The sequence below is a fragment of the Pipistrellus kuhlii genome, unplaced genomic scaffold (assembly GCF_014108245.1).
Source record: "Pipistrellus kuhlii isolate mPipKuh1 unplaced genomic scaffold, mPipKuh1.p scaffold_m20_p_11, whole genome shotgun sequence".
NCBI classification, from domain to species: Eukaryota; Metazoa; Chordata; class Mammalia; order Chiroptera; family Vespertilionidae; genus Pipistrellus; species Pipistrellus kuhlii.
The window spans coordinates 910,001-926,589 of NW_023425416.1; the positions used below are offsets into that span (position 1 = coordinate 910,001).

Sequence of the window (16,589 nt, forward strand, 5' to 3'; positions counted from 1 at the left end):
ATATGGAGAGCCCTAGGCTAAGTACAGAAGATAATTACATTTGGAATTTTACTGAGTTAAGTCATTTATAGCTTCAAACAGTTGCAGGGAAAAATCAGCCAAAACATACTTAAACTTTTTGTTGTGATTTTTCAGGATAGAAGGGATTTTTAAAAATTAGTTATCTTATTTGACAAATTAAACTTTTAAAAGTAAGATTGTCTCAAAAGTTGTCTTCAGCTAGTTAATATTTTTCTATTCAGGCAAATAATATGAACTTATAGAAGAGTAGGATATTTATACAAGCAAAAGGCACATCATAAAATCCCCAGATTTTTAGGTAAATCTTTGGAAACATCTTTAAATTTAGCAAGTTTTTGTGGAAGGTGAAAAGCACTGTATTTATCTCACCCCAAAGTTCACTTTACATTGAAATGTAGTAAGCCCTTAAAAACTGGATTCAGCCTGAGGTTACATGTGTTGCTGGTAGTGTTTATAAAGTGATACAAGTTCCTGCTGTGTTTATTTAATTGATAAAATTAAATTCTCAATGATCAGCTAGAACAAATTATCTTCCAGAGTTGTTGTCATGGTTGCTCTGGTAGGCATTCTGGACTGCACATTCGAGTGTGGGACCCTTGTTCCTCACTCAGGAACCGGTTACCTATTTTATTTATCATTCCTTACTTTCCACGGAAATCAGGCAGAAGAAAGGAGCTACAACATCACTAAGTGCAGTTGCTTTAGGGTGGCTTTGTTGTGGGTGTGTCCCAAACAGTGTGGCAGAGGCCCATGGCCTTCCAAACAGCACTTTTGCTTGAGAGTCTGCTATGCTGAAAGAGGGCTGTCCCACCTGGAGGTGGATAGAGTGGTGAGTGTGGAAATAGTGCTGGTCCAAAGAGGGTTGATGACTGCACACCATGGACCAAATCCCATGAGGAAAAAAAGCGTTTTACGTTTTGAATCACTAGGGAAAGCAAAAAAAGACTAAACTACATGAAGTTCAAATGTCACTGTCCAATATAAGGTTCTGTCGGAACACGGCCACACCCTTTGTTTGTGAATTCTCTGTGGCTGCTCTTGGGCCATGGAAACCGGGTAATTGTGACCATGATGCCTTCGGCGGAACATGCCCACCTCTGGCTGGCCCTGGCAGAAGTGGCCACGTACTCCCTTGTCAAAAGGGGCAGCAAAAAAGTTTCATTACATTGTTAGCAACTTGTTCCTTTATTTTCCTGGTTACCTGAGTCCGCTCACTTCTCTCGCCTCTCCCTTCTTTGCCTTGGTGTATAAGATCCGTCTAATCACCACACAGGTCAGGCCTCCTCAGTAGCAGCTTCAATGAGAAGTGCCGCTGACCTTTATCTGTGATGGAAGCAGGCTGAGGGACATTTTCATTCATTCATCCATCCATCTGCTCCTGCACTCAGCCAGCATTCCCTGTGCCTGGAACAGCAGGAGCCTCCTGGGCCTGTGGGAGGACGGAGTGAGGAAGAGAGGACTTCCCTCCTGGTCTTACGGTAGAGGAAAATACACCGAGTGAAGAACTTTCCATTGGCTTGTCCATCCGTTGGGCAGTGCCAGCGAACACCAGTCGGTTCTTGAGACACCAGAAACAATTTGAAAAGGGCGTTTGAGAGCTGCAGGGCCCAAACCCAAGCAGATTTTATCTGTTATCCAATCGGATGAGATACACCAGAAAACTTCAACAGCTTGTAGTACTCAATGAGCCCTGTCGCGAGACAGAGCTCGGAGGAGCCCTTCTGGAGTGAGACGGAGGGACTGGGTTGCAGAGCTGGTCTTGGGGAGAGCTAGCGGCGGCAGTCACACTCAAGCGGGCTCCTCAGCCTCTGTTCTGCGGAGCACAGCTCCTCCACCTTCCCGCTGTCCCCTTTGCCTTCCGTGCGCCCTTGTCTGGAGACGTCTTCCTAAGGAACGGGTTACCAGAGCCCGCGTAACCTCAGGGTAACCTCAGGGTAACCTCGGTGTTCTGGGGGTTCCGAAGCAGCCCAGGTCCCCGTAGGTGGGGGTACGCCCTGGACAGAGCTGACCCAGAGCTTCTCTTTCCCTTCAAGGGGGCATTACCCAGTGCTGGACCTACTGAAACCTTCCAGGATCTCAAAGTATGTTACGTAATTACCACTTAGTAACTTGAATTTGGAAATCATTTGCACCACTGAGCCCTCATCCAGGTTGGGGCAATTGCCCCAAGGACGAGGCCGCTTACAGCGGGAGAAGTCTGCCCGGCCCGACTGGCTGGCATTCTCACCTGGGAGAGGTCACACGTGCCCCCATAGAAACAAAGCCCGGAGCCCACAGCGTGCCTATGAACCAGGAGGTCACGGTCCAGCCTGTGAACCAGGGCACATGCCCCGGTTGCAGGTGTGATTTCCAGTGTGGGTCGGGCAGGAGGCAGATGATCAGTGATTCTCTCTCATCATTGTCTCTCTCCCTCCCCCTCTGAAATCAACAACAGTATATTAAACAAACAAACAAAAAACGAGCTAAATTAGTCTTAGAATAGAAATCGGCAAAGGTTCCTCCTGCGGGCTCAACAGATAGGTCCCGGGGAAGGGTCTCCGGGGGGAATGCGCGAGGGCAGTCCAAGGGGGCAACCTGTGACCACAGCTGGTGAAGGCCACGCGGGTGCGTGTCCAGCCACAGGAGCCTCAACCACAGACACCGCACCGCGGACCCGGCACAGAGGCCTCCTGTTCTCACCTGTAGTCAGACTTCCCAAAGGATCGGGCCGTGTTTTAATCACTGTGGTTAGCCTTAGCAGGGTGGGGAACGGCCAGCCCACAGCTGTATCAGCCTATGAAACCATTTGCTCTGGCCCTTCCCAGGCATTAGGGGTGAGTTCGTTACATGTTTGACCAAATAGAGCAGGCCAGTGTTAGGTGGATGGTTTTGTCCAGGTGGCCCCTGGCAGAAAAAGGTCTCCCCCGGCCCCTCCCCGCCTCGGGGCACAGGCTGCCGCACGCCTGCATCACGGAAAGGTGGTGGCTTCTCTGGTGGGAGGGCAGGCCGCAGGGGGAGCGAGATGATGGGCAGACCTGCTGCGGCTGCCTAGCCCTGTGGCCAGAGAGGCATCTGGGTGTCACTGTTGGGAGATGGCGGAGTCAGCGCGCGTGCTTCCTTAGCAGCGGGTGGCCGGAAGGTTTCCCAGGTGCGCCCTGGCCCTTCCCCCTAAGCGGGCAGGGTCAGAAAGACATCGCGGTGGGTATTCGGAGCCCTTTGACTCCTTACTGCATCCGTGGTAGCAGAGACCTTTTGTCGGGGACTGACGGGGGGTGGGGGGGAGCTGGCTGCCCCCGGGGGCCGACTGCACACGGAGCGGCGGTGTGTGGCCCGGCCCTGCGCACGCGGCACGGGCAGACCGGCACCAGGCCGTCCTCGGGGCCCAGGCCGCGGCCGCCTGTCAGCTGTTCTCTGGGAGAGCTCTTCGGGCGACGCGCGGTTACGGGGAGCTAGAGCCGGAGAGGCGCCGGGCACGTTCGCGTGGGTGTGCAGTGTGCAGCACCCACCCCACCACGCCAGGCAGAGACGGACGGGCTGCACATCTGGGGAGAGAAGGCTTCCCGCCAAATGCCACGCGTGTGCGGGACTGTGGGGAAGCCTCGGGGCTGCCTCCGTGCCTGAGCACTACCATCTATCTACCAGGCTTGGGCCCAGGCTCCAGTTCATACCAGTCCAGTTGCCTGGGTCACTCACGCGCATCAGGACTTCCCTCAGCCATGCCGCTGGCGTTGAGGTATCGTAAGAGGCATCTCAGTGGCCAGAACAGGAAACCATTCCATTTAATAGACAGAAAGAAAAAAAGTCCCTGACAGACGTACCACTCAGAAAGCTGACGTTCGTGATGTACATACACTTTCTGGTCATAAATACCGCCCTGGTTTTATGCTGTTCTGTGACCACATGACCGTGCTCCGTTGTCAGCACATCTCGCTCGTGGGTGAAGATGGTTTTAAAGCAGAGGGAAACGCAGGAGCCTGGCGTTCCATTGTCCACAGCTCGGCCTGTGCCGGCTCCGGGCCCCTCGGCCGCCAGCCCGAGCGGAGCGTGGAGAGCAGCATCGGGAGAGGAGCCAGTCCCGGGCCCACTTCCTGCCCGACGGCGGGGGGGGGGGGGGGGGGCTGTGGGCTTTCATTCTTTGATAGTTTCATTCCACTTAGTCGCTATTTGTCAGGCCCCTATTGTCACAGCACTGGACTGAACTGGGGTGGTTGACGGTTCATTTCCGCCTCCAGCCAGGCCGCTCCTCCTCCCTCCTCCTGCGCCAGCCTGCTGGTGCCTCCGTCCCACCAGCCCGGGACCTGGCCCGCAGCCCGTCTGTGCTCCGCCCGCCTCCCGCGTTCCTCGGAGGGCCTTCCGAGCATGTGTCCCAGGTCCACCATAAAATCGGGAACATAGGAGGACGGGGAGTCGCCCAGGGCCTGCCTCTGTGGCTCCTTCATCTCGTCTGTCCTCGGGAAGCCCAGTGTGTTTAGACACCCCGAGTCCTTCCTTCATTTCAGAAGAATTTTTTCTCATCAGTGAGAACCACCAAATCGGGCTTAAGATGATTCATCCTCCTGACAGCATGTAAAATGATTGTGTGCGATGAGCCCCAAACCACGGCCTCTTCTCTGCTGAGAGGGGCCTCTCCGGGCGTTTGTCTTGGAGGACAGGCTGGGGCCGCTGGCCACAGGCCCCTCCACACCCGAGGCCGTGTCCACCGCACAGCACGCTGACGCTAACAGGAGAGGACGGCCTGTCTCAGCCGCGGGAAAGCACACCTGGGGTGAGGCCAGGGTCCAGGGAGAACAGGACAGAAACCCCTAAGATAAGGGCTTTGTCTTTCCCGTGCTTTGTTCCATTTTTTTTTAAGCATCAAAATTCTCTTCCCATGAACCCCGATGCAGATTCCACTGAACCCATTATATGATCCAGATTTCAAATGCACACTCAGCCAGGAGAAGTTCACAGAGACTTCACTGATTTAACTTTCCTTTAAAAAACAAAAAATATTTTGAACATCATGAAGCACTGGGCTCTGTGCTGGGCTTATGAGCAGAGTTTCCCTACACCTGTAAGCAGCCCTGCCAAGTTCAGAGGCTATGGTTCCGGATTTACAGGGAGAACTAAACAGAGATTCCATGCTGTGCCCAGAGTGCACCTCCCCCCTCCCCCCGTCCCCCCTCCCCCCAGCTTTCAGGCTGTGCAAGTGGTGACCAAACAGAGGATGTCCAGGACTCGGCAGGTGCCAGCTCGCTGACCCCAGGAAAGCTTCCAGACAGGCGTCCTCTTTGGATATCTCAGCGGACATTTTTTTAAATTTGCCAGCCAGATTTTTTTAGTTGACCTTTGGACTGAACTTCTCATCCTCCTTTCCTTTGCCTTTCCTGGGACTCAGTATAAGGGAATGCTGGAATACGCTTGCTAATATTAACTGCTTGTATTCTCATAATAATTAAAGGATGCCATGAAAATTGATGGGATGGTGAGCTCATGCAACGATGGTATAAAAAGTAATAAAGAATCTGAAAGCTTTTTGAAGGACCAGTGAGTGTTATAAATGTAAGACTGTAGAGAGAGGGTGTGGTTTCAATAGGTATGAGTGTCTAGTCTTTTTGCCTAAAAGCAGATTCTGCCAGGTTTTCTTTAACTGTTAAAATAATTTGTATTAGAGCTAGACTTGATGATAAAAATCCAAAGCTCACTTAAGGATATATCACATGCTAGTTTGCACTAATTAAGAACAAAACCCTGGATTTTTGTCTTTCTATCATTTATAGGTGGAATTGAGGTTGGTAGAGGCAAAATCAGGAACCTAGATAATTCTCAAAATGGATGATGAAGTCTAAACCTGCTTGTGAAAACTGAAACGTCTCCTGTGGCCTGAGCTCCAGGGTTCTGGGTGTGGCACTGTACGCAAGGCTAGGGGTGTGTTTTCGGTCTGACTAGTCAAGGTCAGCCTGGTAGATGTTTCCATGGAATACAGAGAGATCTACCAGGTGATTCCTTTATGTGCTGAGAATTTGGATTTCTTTCCTCTTTGGTCTTTGTAATTAATATGTCAACAGTGTTTACCCCCAAATTAAGTCACAGTTAATATTCATCGGACTGCAGCATCACCACTCACCCTTTAATTTGTAGCATTCACTATGACACACTACTTGTTTTTCTTTCTGCCCATTATAATTTTAAAACAAAACATTTTTTTTAAATTAAGAATGTTTAACTTTTAACATCTAAAAATTTAGAATACTCACATTAAAAACACACACAAAAAAACTGTAGAAAAATGCCATTGCCAACATTTTAATTGTTCTAACTGAGCCACTTGGAAAACTAAATTCCTTTAGCATTATGTTTTGTGTTGAGAGCATCTTTTTGTTTGGCTGTTCAATAACTTACTAAAGAACAGAAGATGAATAATATAAAGTGGCTCCTAATATGGTATCATTTTCATTTCCTGTTTGTTGGAAGATAAAGCTAGCTCTGTAGGGCTCTTCTCTCTCTCCCTCCGCCCCCTCACCCCCCCCAACCCCCTCACCCCCTCCGCATTTAGTCCTCCCTGAACCACAAGGGAATAAGAAGAAAAAAAATCAAATGTGATACGGCCCAAGACTGAGCCAGCCAGCATCCAGTAGGATTATTGGGGCCTTTTTCTCTTGCTGGTATACCCTCTCCCTTCCTCTGCTTTCTCCCCTAGAAGTGCCCCTATCTAAAAATGTCTTACTTGATTGTTATTTTGGAATAACTTTAGCCTTATAAGACATAATTGATTTAAGGTTAGTTATGTGACATGGAAGAAATGAATCCCTCCTCAATTTTGTGTTTCTCCCTCCCTCTTTTCCTCTTCTTCTCCCTTCTCCCTCTCATCACTCTCTTATGCATTTTCCCAAAATTCCACAGCTGTTCTATTAACAATACCATCACCTTTTGAGGATACACTTCCCACTTATTTCAGAGTTAATTATTACATGTCCCCTATCCTCAGCTGTCTTGAACTATCAAAAATACCATGTTAAAACAGTGCAAGGCACGCATAAAGCAAGTAACATCCAAAAATCAGTATTTTGAGTTCCTGGCACATACAGCAGATTAGAACCCCTGTGCCTCAGAAGGTAATGCTCTGTAGGGTTAGGAGGTTTCGGTATGTTAGATGAGAGACCAGCACAGGGTGGAGGTGCTTACTGAGTAACTGGGCAAGTTACCCTGTGTTCATTGCAAATGGGCACCTGTGACGCGGCGGCCCTCCGTCTGGCCTGCCATGAGGCTGCGGCCAGGCCTTCCTCTGGGCCTCCCTGCCCGGGAAGGTGGAGCTCATTCGGCATCAATGCACCGTCTGTCTAGGAGTTTCCCCACAGCAGCACACGAGCTGATGAGTGTTAGCTACCTGGCTCATTTTCTTTCGGCTTCCTCCTGAGTAAGGTGGTTAATAGGCATGATTCACGCTTTTGTCTTCTCGCTGTCTGTGTCACATGCGACTCCTGGTGCCAGCCGGTCTGGAGCTTCCAGTTAAAGGCTAATGTATCTTGTGCTGGGAAACCCACACCGACACCTCAGTGCTTGAGTTTGGCACTGGTCACGTAGATTTCAAAATGATTAATCGGGGGAAAATATTTTGTCATGTGTGATGATGCCATAGTTCAATTTGGAATGTGTATTGTTTTGGCTATAATGATATGTAATAGTAACAGTGCATTCAAATCTATACTTAAAGAAATAACAGAGCCTTTTCTCCCTGCCAGCTTGCAAAAGACAAAGAACGCCTGCAAGCCATGATGACCCACCTGCACGTGAAGTCCACGGAGCCCAAAGCCGCCCCGCAGCCCGTGAGTACTGCGCTGCACACGGGGAGCTGGCAGCCTTCTCGTTGGCATCCCCACCCCAACCCAAGGCAGAGCACAGCCACCCAGCTGCGGTGCATAGGGAAGGCCCGCAGTGAGCCGGCTGCGGTGCTTAGGGAAGGCCCGCAGTGAGCCGGCTGCGGTGCATAGGGAAGGCCCGCAGTGAGCCGGCTGCGGTGCATAGGGAAGGCCCGCAGTGAGCCGGCTGCGGTGCATAGGGAAGGCCCGCAGTGAGCCGGCTGCGGTGCTTAGGGAAGGCCCGCAGTGAGCCGGCTGCGGTGCATAGGGAAGGCCCGCAGTGAGCCGGCTGTGGTGCGTAGGGAAGGCCCGCAGTGAGCCGGCTGCGGTGCATAGGGAAGGCCCGCAGTGAGCCGGCTGCGGTGCATAGGGAAGGCCCGCAGTGAGCCGGCTGCGGTGCATAGGGAAGGCCCGCAGTGAGCCGGCTGCGGTGATAGGGAAGGCCCGCAGTGAGCCGGCTGCGGTGCATAGGGAAGGCCCGCAGTGAGCCGGCTGCGGTGCATAGGGAAGGCCCGCAGTGAGCCGGCTGCGGTGCATAGGGAAGGCCCGCAGTGAGCCGGCTGCGGTGCATAGGGAAGGCCCGCAGTGAGCCGGCTGCGGTGATAGGGAAGGCCTGAAGTGAGCCGGCTGCAGTGCATAGGGAAGGCCCGCAGTGAGCCGGCTGCAGTGCATAGGGAAGGCCCGCAGTGAGCCGGCTGCGGTGATAGGGAAGGCCTGAAGTGAGCCGGCTGCGGTGATAGGGAAGGCCCGCAGTGAGCCGGCTGCGGTGATAGGGAAGGCCTGAAGTGAGCCGGCTGCGGTGATAGGGAAGGCCTGAAGTGAGCCGGCTGCTTCTGTAACCTGTCTGAGGAGGTACCTAGGGAGACACAGGGTGCACCGGCCCAGAGCTGCTCCTGAGGCCCGAGCAGCCAGGCCCTTTTGGGACAGATGGTGGATGCTACACTAAGCTGCTAAAATAGACAATGCAAACTCACTGGGAGAGAAAAGAAAGACTCTGAAAGGCGAAGCAGGGAGAAGACAGACCACGGAGGCAGAGCAAGGCCTCGCAGCCTCGGGAAGCTGAGCACCGTGAGTGTGAGTGTGACGGAGGTGAAACTGGGGGGCCTCCAGGTGACGTGGGCTCCTTCCCAGGCAGGAGACCAAGCTCGGCTCTGAATCATGGCAGCTCTAGGCGTCTCGCTTCTTGCCCCTTCCTTTCACTTGACCTCGGGAAGTGCCATCCAACAGAAAGATGGTCTCCCCAGCTCCTGGTTTGGGCCTGGTTCCTTACGCTAAATTGATCTCTTCAGTAGTTGTAATTCTCATATACTTGTATTTCTAAAAATCTCCTAGCACCTTCAACTGATTATCAAAATAGAGTTGCTTTGCTCCTTGATTTTTAAGATTTGTAAAATTTAAAGGTACACTGCCTTTATTTGATTTTGTACGGAGTCACTGTGTGAAAATTAATTGAGCGTTGACAATCTATAGTTAGTACCAGCAATTTTAATCAACATGCAATGATGCAGCATAATGACAAAGTATTGGTTTATCTGTTTGGACTGATTTTTTTCTATAAATAAAGCAAACACACACCCATATATGTATGATTTATGGTGATAGAAATAAAACGGAGTCAGACTATTAACCAGCAAATATGGTAGCCTGCCAGGACGCAGTTGGCAGACAAAATTAATGTCTGAAACAGAGCACATTACTGAGATATAGGACATAAAAATCATTAAACACTTTGCACATCCATTTTTGCTTGGAAGGAGCCTTAGTTCCCATGTATTTGCAGTAAATGGCGATGGGACTGAGCGTGCGGCTACCAAAAAGAAAGGGGGCGGGGAGACGGGTCATTCGGTGTGTGGTGGAATCAGTAGTCACCTGTGCTATGCTTGCTATTTCTGTCAATCCCCCTTTACATTTTTTTATTTTTTATTATTTTTTTATTTCAGAGAGGAAAGGAGAGGGAAAGAGAGAAACATCAGTGATGAGAATCATTGATCTGCTGCCTCCTACACACCCCCTACTGGGGGTGGAGCCTGTATCCCAGGCATATGCCCTGACCGGGAGTCAAACTGGGACCTCCTGGTTCATAGGTTCACCGCCACAGGGGCGGCCCCGTCCCTCCTTTTACTCAGGACCCTGGGAAGGACAGGAGCTGGCTGAGCAGTGCTGAGACCCCCAATGCCTGCTTCTCCAGGGGCCGGCCGCTTCTCAGGGCCATGGCCACCTTCCACCTGCGAGTGTTCCTGTGGTTTCGTTTGGAGGGAAGTGGTTCCTCCCAGGCTGAAAGGTGTGTGTCTGTAACCCTAGCAACAAGGGGCAGTGATACTATCTTCCACTTACAGACAAGGGTGCAGCATGTTTGGATTCCGGAAATGGACCCATTCTGGATCAGGAGGCTTCTGGGGGCGGAGGAGGGGGTCAACTGGAGAAGGCACGGCCAGAGCCCAGACGCCAGGGAGGCCCCAGAAGGCCGGGACTCTCCGGGAGGACAGTGGGGAGCAGCCAGCAGACAGGGAAGAGCAGTCCTGGAGAAGGCACAGGAAGTTCGCCTCTATTAGTGTTAAAAAATGTGTTACATTCTAGAAAATTATAACTCTGAAGCAGACCTCCTACTAAATTTATTTTTAACTGCTCTATTGAAAATTCTCTACCACTAGTCAACATTATCTCTTAGTGGCTCAGCACAGTATTTCTTTATTAAAAGAAATAGGCACGAATATTTTTGACTGAAAAATTAATAGCTTTTGAATTCATACACAGCAGGTTTTCTTTTGCAAAGAAGTCCAATATCGCCGCGCAGCACTTCCATACCATTTATTTAGAGCCCAAGTCAAACCTTTGACAGCTCGAGCAGCGCGACACGCCGGCATAAAGAGCTCCAAGATGTAAACCAACAATAGGCGTCTGTGTGAGGCTTGCCATTGTCAAACACACAGATTGTTTGGATTAGTTTATGTAAATGTACTGTTGTATTACCCTTTGAAAAATAAAAAGATCACATTTGTGTATGAAAAGTGGTTCCCTTCACAGGCAGCATTATAAATTCCTTATCCTTTAACTTACATGTAAGAAGTAGAAATTGGTGCCTGACTAGCAGATACTGTGTGACACTGTCACTGGAGTGAACCTGCTTCTTTTCATTTATTGGAAAATAGAAAATTTCATTACAGATACCGTCTTATAAATCGGGAATTATTAAATATGTATAGGTGAGGCATTGGGAAATTAATTAGAAAAGATAGACGTGTCATGTTTTGCATAAGTTTTTACTTCCCAAAAAGAAAAAGCACATACACCCAGCAAGCCCTTGACTTTTCCCACTTTGGTGACAGAGCTGAGTGATGATCGAGTCTAACATGGGGACAGTCCCTGTTGCTGGCCATTCATTTATTTCACCTTAAATAGTAGAAAACACAGTGTATGTTCCAATGCATATTCTTCCTGAATCTTTGATTTGAAATAAGCAATCGCCAGGTTTCAAATCTAATCATAGATGGGGACTTAGACATTATAGCCTTGCCAGTGTGGTTATGAATTTTCTCTCCATTTCTGTTTAAAAGGGACTTGATGTTTATTTTTAAATTCTTAGTGACTGAGTGGTAGAAGGCTTTGCCGTAGGCACTGCTTCTCACTGGGCCGTTTGGTGGTGAGTCTTCCAACCAGTCCCCCTTCCACTCCATCGAGCTGCTGGAGCTTCTCGGATTGTAGTGCAGCAGCTCCTAGACAGTGTGGCCTGGCTGGGAGCGGGGCACGGCCTGTGTGCGGAAGGGGAGGAGGAGCAGTGGGGAGCTGAGGAGTAGCCCTGCCTGGAGCGGACTTTAGCTCTGAAAGAAGAGGTCCAGCCTTCAGCCCACAGCCAGGCTGTGTGCGGACAGCAGCACACGCAGGCCATGCTCTGCACCTCCTCACGGGTCCCTCCCACTCCCACTCCCACTCCCGCTCCCGCTCCGAGCGGCTCTCCGGGGCCGGTCAGGGACTCCAGCACTCCAGCCCCGGCACCAAGGCGGAACCAGGGCATGGCAGGGCCCGGGGGGAAGACAGGGCTGGGAACAAAACCTCCGCTGCCATCCCATCCCAGCCTCCCCAGCCTGGGGGTCCTTCAGCCTCAGGAAGCCTTCTCTGAAGCAACACGCAGGATTCCTGTAGGGAAACTCCATGCAGGACTGGGCCCCGCTCAAGCCAGTACGCCCAACAGCGGAAAACACGAGTTCTGGGGGCCTGGAAGGCCCCCCCTCCTGACCCCTGACCTCCCCCCGCCCCTAACCCCAGCAGCAAGTCCCTTGTGTTTATGTGTTTGGTTTCAGCTTTGTCTTTTGTTCTCAGAGTCTGTTCTCATGTGAGACAAGAGCATAAACAAAAATACCGACAAGGCCTATGGGAGCTCGACAAGTCTGTCTCTGTCCGGCTCTGCTTCAGCGGCTTGTTCGTTTTTTTTCTTTGTTTTTAATACGAATGACTCACCATCTTTAAAAGAGAGACGAGGTTACTGTTTTAAAAAGTAAAGATGGGTTTTCTGCGAAGGGCCGAGCAGACTGAGGTAGCCGAGACCGCTGCCGCCTCGGCTGGGATTCCAGGCCGCCCGCAGCCACGCTGGAGCGCAGGACTAAAACACAGCCTGCAGCGCTAGTGACAGAGGAATTTAACTTCTGGCCAGAGTTTCAAAGAGATTATCTTTGCCCAAATCGTCACATGATGGAAACTTGCCATGTAGAAAATACCAGCGTTACTAACTTCTCTAAACATAGCAACTTCTTTTTAAATAGAAAGTGAACACAGTAAGAAAAATGGGAGAAGAAGCCCTCCCAGGCCAGCTCCTTCCGCCCGGCGCCCGGAGAGCGCCCTTTGAAGCGGGACTGCCGTCAGAAACACGGTGCAGAGGCTTTCGTCCCTGTTGAGGGGCATGTTAAGATTTATTATAGTTAACGATTCAGGGTGCCACCTGCGCTTCACTGTCCTCGGGGCGGGGCGCAGGCCTCGGGTGCAGCTCGCTGGAGCCCTGCCTCGCCTGCCCGCCCCATGGCCGGCCCTCCCTGGCCCCTCCCAGACAAGCCTGTGAGATGGGACCCTGGAAAGTTAAGCGCGCTGGGCTGCGGTTGACAAGGCTGATGCTTCCTTAACTTGTTGGTTCGGCTCAGAGACTCTGAGAGGCAGCCTGCGTCTGCGCCCTCAGCGTCCGCGCCCTCCCCTTGCGGGCTGCAGTCGTGTCTAATTTGGAATCTTGGCTCCTTCGGCAAATTAGCAATTAGAACAATTTTGTGGGAATATGTATATGTGTCATTAGTTTTCCTGCAAATTAATAGCGAGGGCAGAGGTCAGGCAGACATTTTCCACTTGACTGCAGCCCCTCTGTAGAGACTTGGCACTGGCGTTGGAATGGCCACAGCTGCTCTCCGCCACCCTCTTCCTCCAGGAACTGTGTTTTAATTGGTTTACCTCATAGCCATCACTACAAATACGACGGCCGCCCCTCCTTGAAACAGAATGACTGTCTCACAAAACATTCCAGGCCGCCCGCAGCACTGCACATGATGGCAGGTCGCTCGATGCGGCATTTAATCATTAGATCACCTCCATCCGAGTCCCCTAATTAGAGTCCTTACAATACATTTTTATCTGTAATTAGCCGAGATTGGCCGCTTCCTCCGTGGCTTGTTAGAGACAGCCAGCGGTGGGTGTGGGTCCCGTGTCATTTGTCACGCCTGGGCCGCCCGCGCTGCCCTCCTGGCGGAGTGGCTGTGCACCTGCTCCTGCTGCTCAGCGCTCCCCAGCTCCGCTCCCTCCCCTCGTGGGGAGCTGTTCCCGCCGTCTTCCTGGGAGAAACGGCCGCGTGTGAGGCCTGTGCCAGAGCTGCGAGTCACTGCTGTCCACATTTGGGGGCCTTGCTCCGTGTGCTCTGTCTGTTACCCGGATGTGAGCCCCCGAAATGCTCGCCTCCCGGAATGTCTATGTGAGCCTGGGTTTGGACAATTAGACTAGAACCCAGTGGACTTGGAGATCTTCTCCAAAAACTAGGAAGGAGCATGCATATTTTTTAAGGATGTTATATTTACATTACAACTCTGTCACCGCTTAAGAGAGGCTGTGTTTGGGGTAATGTGCCGCGCGGACAGAAGCCGGGGAGCAGCGCCCGGGCCTGTGGGGCCCGCCTGCCTCCGGAGCTGCCTTGGCGCCTGCAGCTCCCTCTGTCCGCTCCGCTCCCAGAGCCTGGCTGCCCACAGTGTGGCTGCCTGCCTTTAGAAGCTGGTGCCGGGCCCTGCGCCCTCCCAGAGCCTCCCTCCGAGAAACTGGTTGTGTCTTCGTGTTCAGTCACAGGTGCCTGTGGACAGCCCAGCTGTGAATTTGGGCGTTACCTAACCTCTCCCGAGCCTCGGTTTGCTTACCGTGCAGCATGAGCAATAACAGCTCAGGAATTAGTGATGGTGAAAAAACGAAGTGAGACCAACACGGGGCAGGTGGTGCCACCTGCTTCTTACACGGGCGCCGGTGACTGGCGGTGCTGGCTGTGCCCAGCACGCAGGCCTGTCTCTGAGAGCTTCGCCGCCCTGCGCTCATCCCCTCGGGTGGGGCTGATGCCTCTGGTTTGTGCCCCTGGCCATGATGAAGGTCTGCTGTGGGGAAGGCGTCACCCCACCTCCCTCCCGCTCCCTCCCAGGGCTGCCGCCTCGAGCTGCCAGCGCTTAGTTTGCAGATGTGTGCCAGGAAGCCCGGTGTCCGGCACTGAGCGCCCGCACGGCCCGCGTGCCCAGCCCTCGGCGCAGGCGGCCTCCGCAGCCAGCGCCTCCGGCCGGGGTCGCTGTGCGGTGGCTCCGGTTGGCTGAGCCAGAACTGGAGGAAAGGGGGTGAAAAAGAAGCACAGCTACAAGCTTGCAGCCCGCATTCCATCCCCAGCATCACGTTCACACGTTTCCGTTAATACTTTCCCAAGGCTGTTTGTTCTTTCTCTTCTTCAGATTTACTTTCCTTTTTATGGAATTACTCTAAGCGAGTTAGACAGAAGTTTCTCGGGGCCTTTTCCATTGCTAGAGTATGAGCAAGGTTGAGTCGTCTCAGTAATTGACACTCTTTCAGTAAGTTCCTTGGTTGTGACCTCAGAGGAGTCGCATCTTGAGTGCCTTCCACAAACAACGCTGTGCGTAGGGCTGCGGGGCGGTGAGCAGGCCTGCTCTGTCTGTGACTGGAAATAATGGTTTCCTACTCTTTCCTGCTGAAGTTTCTTGGATGTGGGCCAACTGTATGTGTCTGAGCTAGCAGTTCTGCGTAAACTGTAATAAATATGCTGAGAATGATCAAGTTCTCCAGCACAGCCAGTTTTAATATTTCTGTAACAGTAATTTTTGGAAAAGGGGGTTAAGCCTGTTTGTCTGGTGTTAATAAGAGAAGTGCTTCAGGGTGAAAGTGACATTGACAGAGACAAAGAAAGAAAGTAAAGTACTGCTACTTGAGCGCCTGCGGATTGCTTTACCAACAGACGTCCCTAACCCACAAAGGGCCAGGGGTGAGCACTCGCACCAAAGCAGCACTGTTGCTTTTCCTCTGTATTGCTTCAAACAAGTAGTACTCATTTTCTCACGTGACGAAGAAGATCACTCCAGTCCTCTATTGGTGAACATGGGAAACCTGAAGGGGGAAAAATCAGGAAGTTACCGTTCCCTGTCTCTCAGAGGCCATGTTCTTACTGAGCAGGAGGCCTCGGGTGGCCGTCGGCACCGGCAGTGCCTGGCTGTGCCCGTGTGCCCATCTTCATCCCGAAGCGTAGCAGCCTGGAAGCCCGGGTTATACCTGGCTATTTATAGTTAAGTTGATTAAAATGGAAGTATTTTATTAAAAAGTCAGTAGAGGCAGCTCCTCACGGTGCCGCACTGCAGGCAGTCCTGGTGGGGAGCTCAGGGCGCCCCAGCCAGCTGCTGGGTGAACGTGGATTCCGTGGGTCCCCTCACGCTTCAGGGACCAGAACCCCTGAAAGAAGCAGGATGCCGGGCGCCGGCCGGAGGGTAAGGGCTCTCTCTCCCCACAGCTGAACCTGGTGTCCAGCGTCACGCTCTCCAAGTCCGCGCCGGAGGCCTCCCCGCAGAGCTTACCCCACACGCCCACCACGCCCACCGCGCCCCTCACGCCCGCCACCCAGGGCGCCTCCGTCATCACCACCACCAGCATGCACACCGTGGGGCCCATCCGCAGGCGCTACTCGGACAAGTACAACGTGCCCATTTCCTCAGGTAGAGACGCCATCGTGCCTTGTGCAGAACTGCACGTGACTTCTTGCAGACCAACTTCTTTTTTAGAGGTGACCACTAACAGGACAATGCTCTTATTTAGCAGATATTGCGCAGAACCAAGAATTTTATAAGAATGCAGAAGTTAGACCACCATTTACATATGCATCTTTAATTAGGCAGGTAAGTAAATAACACAGTATATGAAATTATATCAAAAGGCGTGTGTGTACATGGAGGTATCATACTGATGAAGTAGATTTAAAACCGCTTAGTATGCAGGCATGCTAAAACCTTGACTATAAGGTTTTTTAAAACTGCAATATATAACATAATTGCTTTTGATTGAGTATTACAATACGATGTGATTATTAGGAAATTCATTTCACACAACAGTGAAAATGAGCCTGTTTAAAGATGGCAAGTCAATTATCACAAGCCACAGTAATCTCTGATCCCAGAATTAATCTGAGCTCTAAATAATTACTGAGCTTTAATCAGCTAGTGAAATGTTTTGCATTTCTCTTTGATTCTGCTTTATGAA

General features: G+C 51.5%; 1 protein-coding gene across 15 annotated transcripts in view; it reads left to right on the top strand.

The window, feature by feature from the left end:
* Positions 1-16,589, top strand: part of FOXP1 (forkhead box P1) — a 525,702-nt gene that overhangs the window by 490,617 nt on the left and 18,496 nt on the right. For 13 of the 15 annotated variants that reach the window (XR_006741059.1, XM_045578936.1, XM_045578935.1 and 10 more), the window contains 3 exons: positions 7,722-7,805; positions 15,847-16,048; positions 16,149-16,228. Coding sequence is in view for 14 of the 15 variants with exons in the window: in XM_045578936.1 (XP_045434892.1) it covers positions 7,722-7,805; positions 15,847-16,048; positions 16,149-16,228 (366 nt within the window). In the remaining variant the exon portion in view is untranslated. The remainder of the gene's footprint in view (positions 1-7,721; positions 7,806-15,846; positions 16,049-16,148; positions 16,229-16,589) is intronic. The other 2 variants (XM_036430538.2, XM_036430541.2) reach the window with 1 other exon arrangement.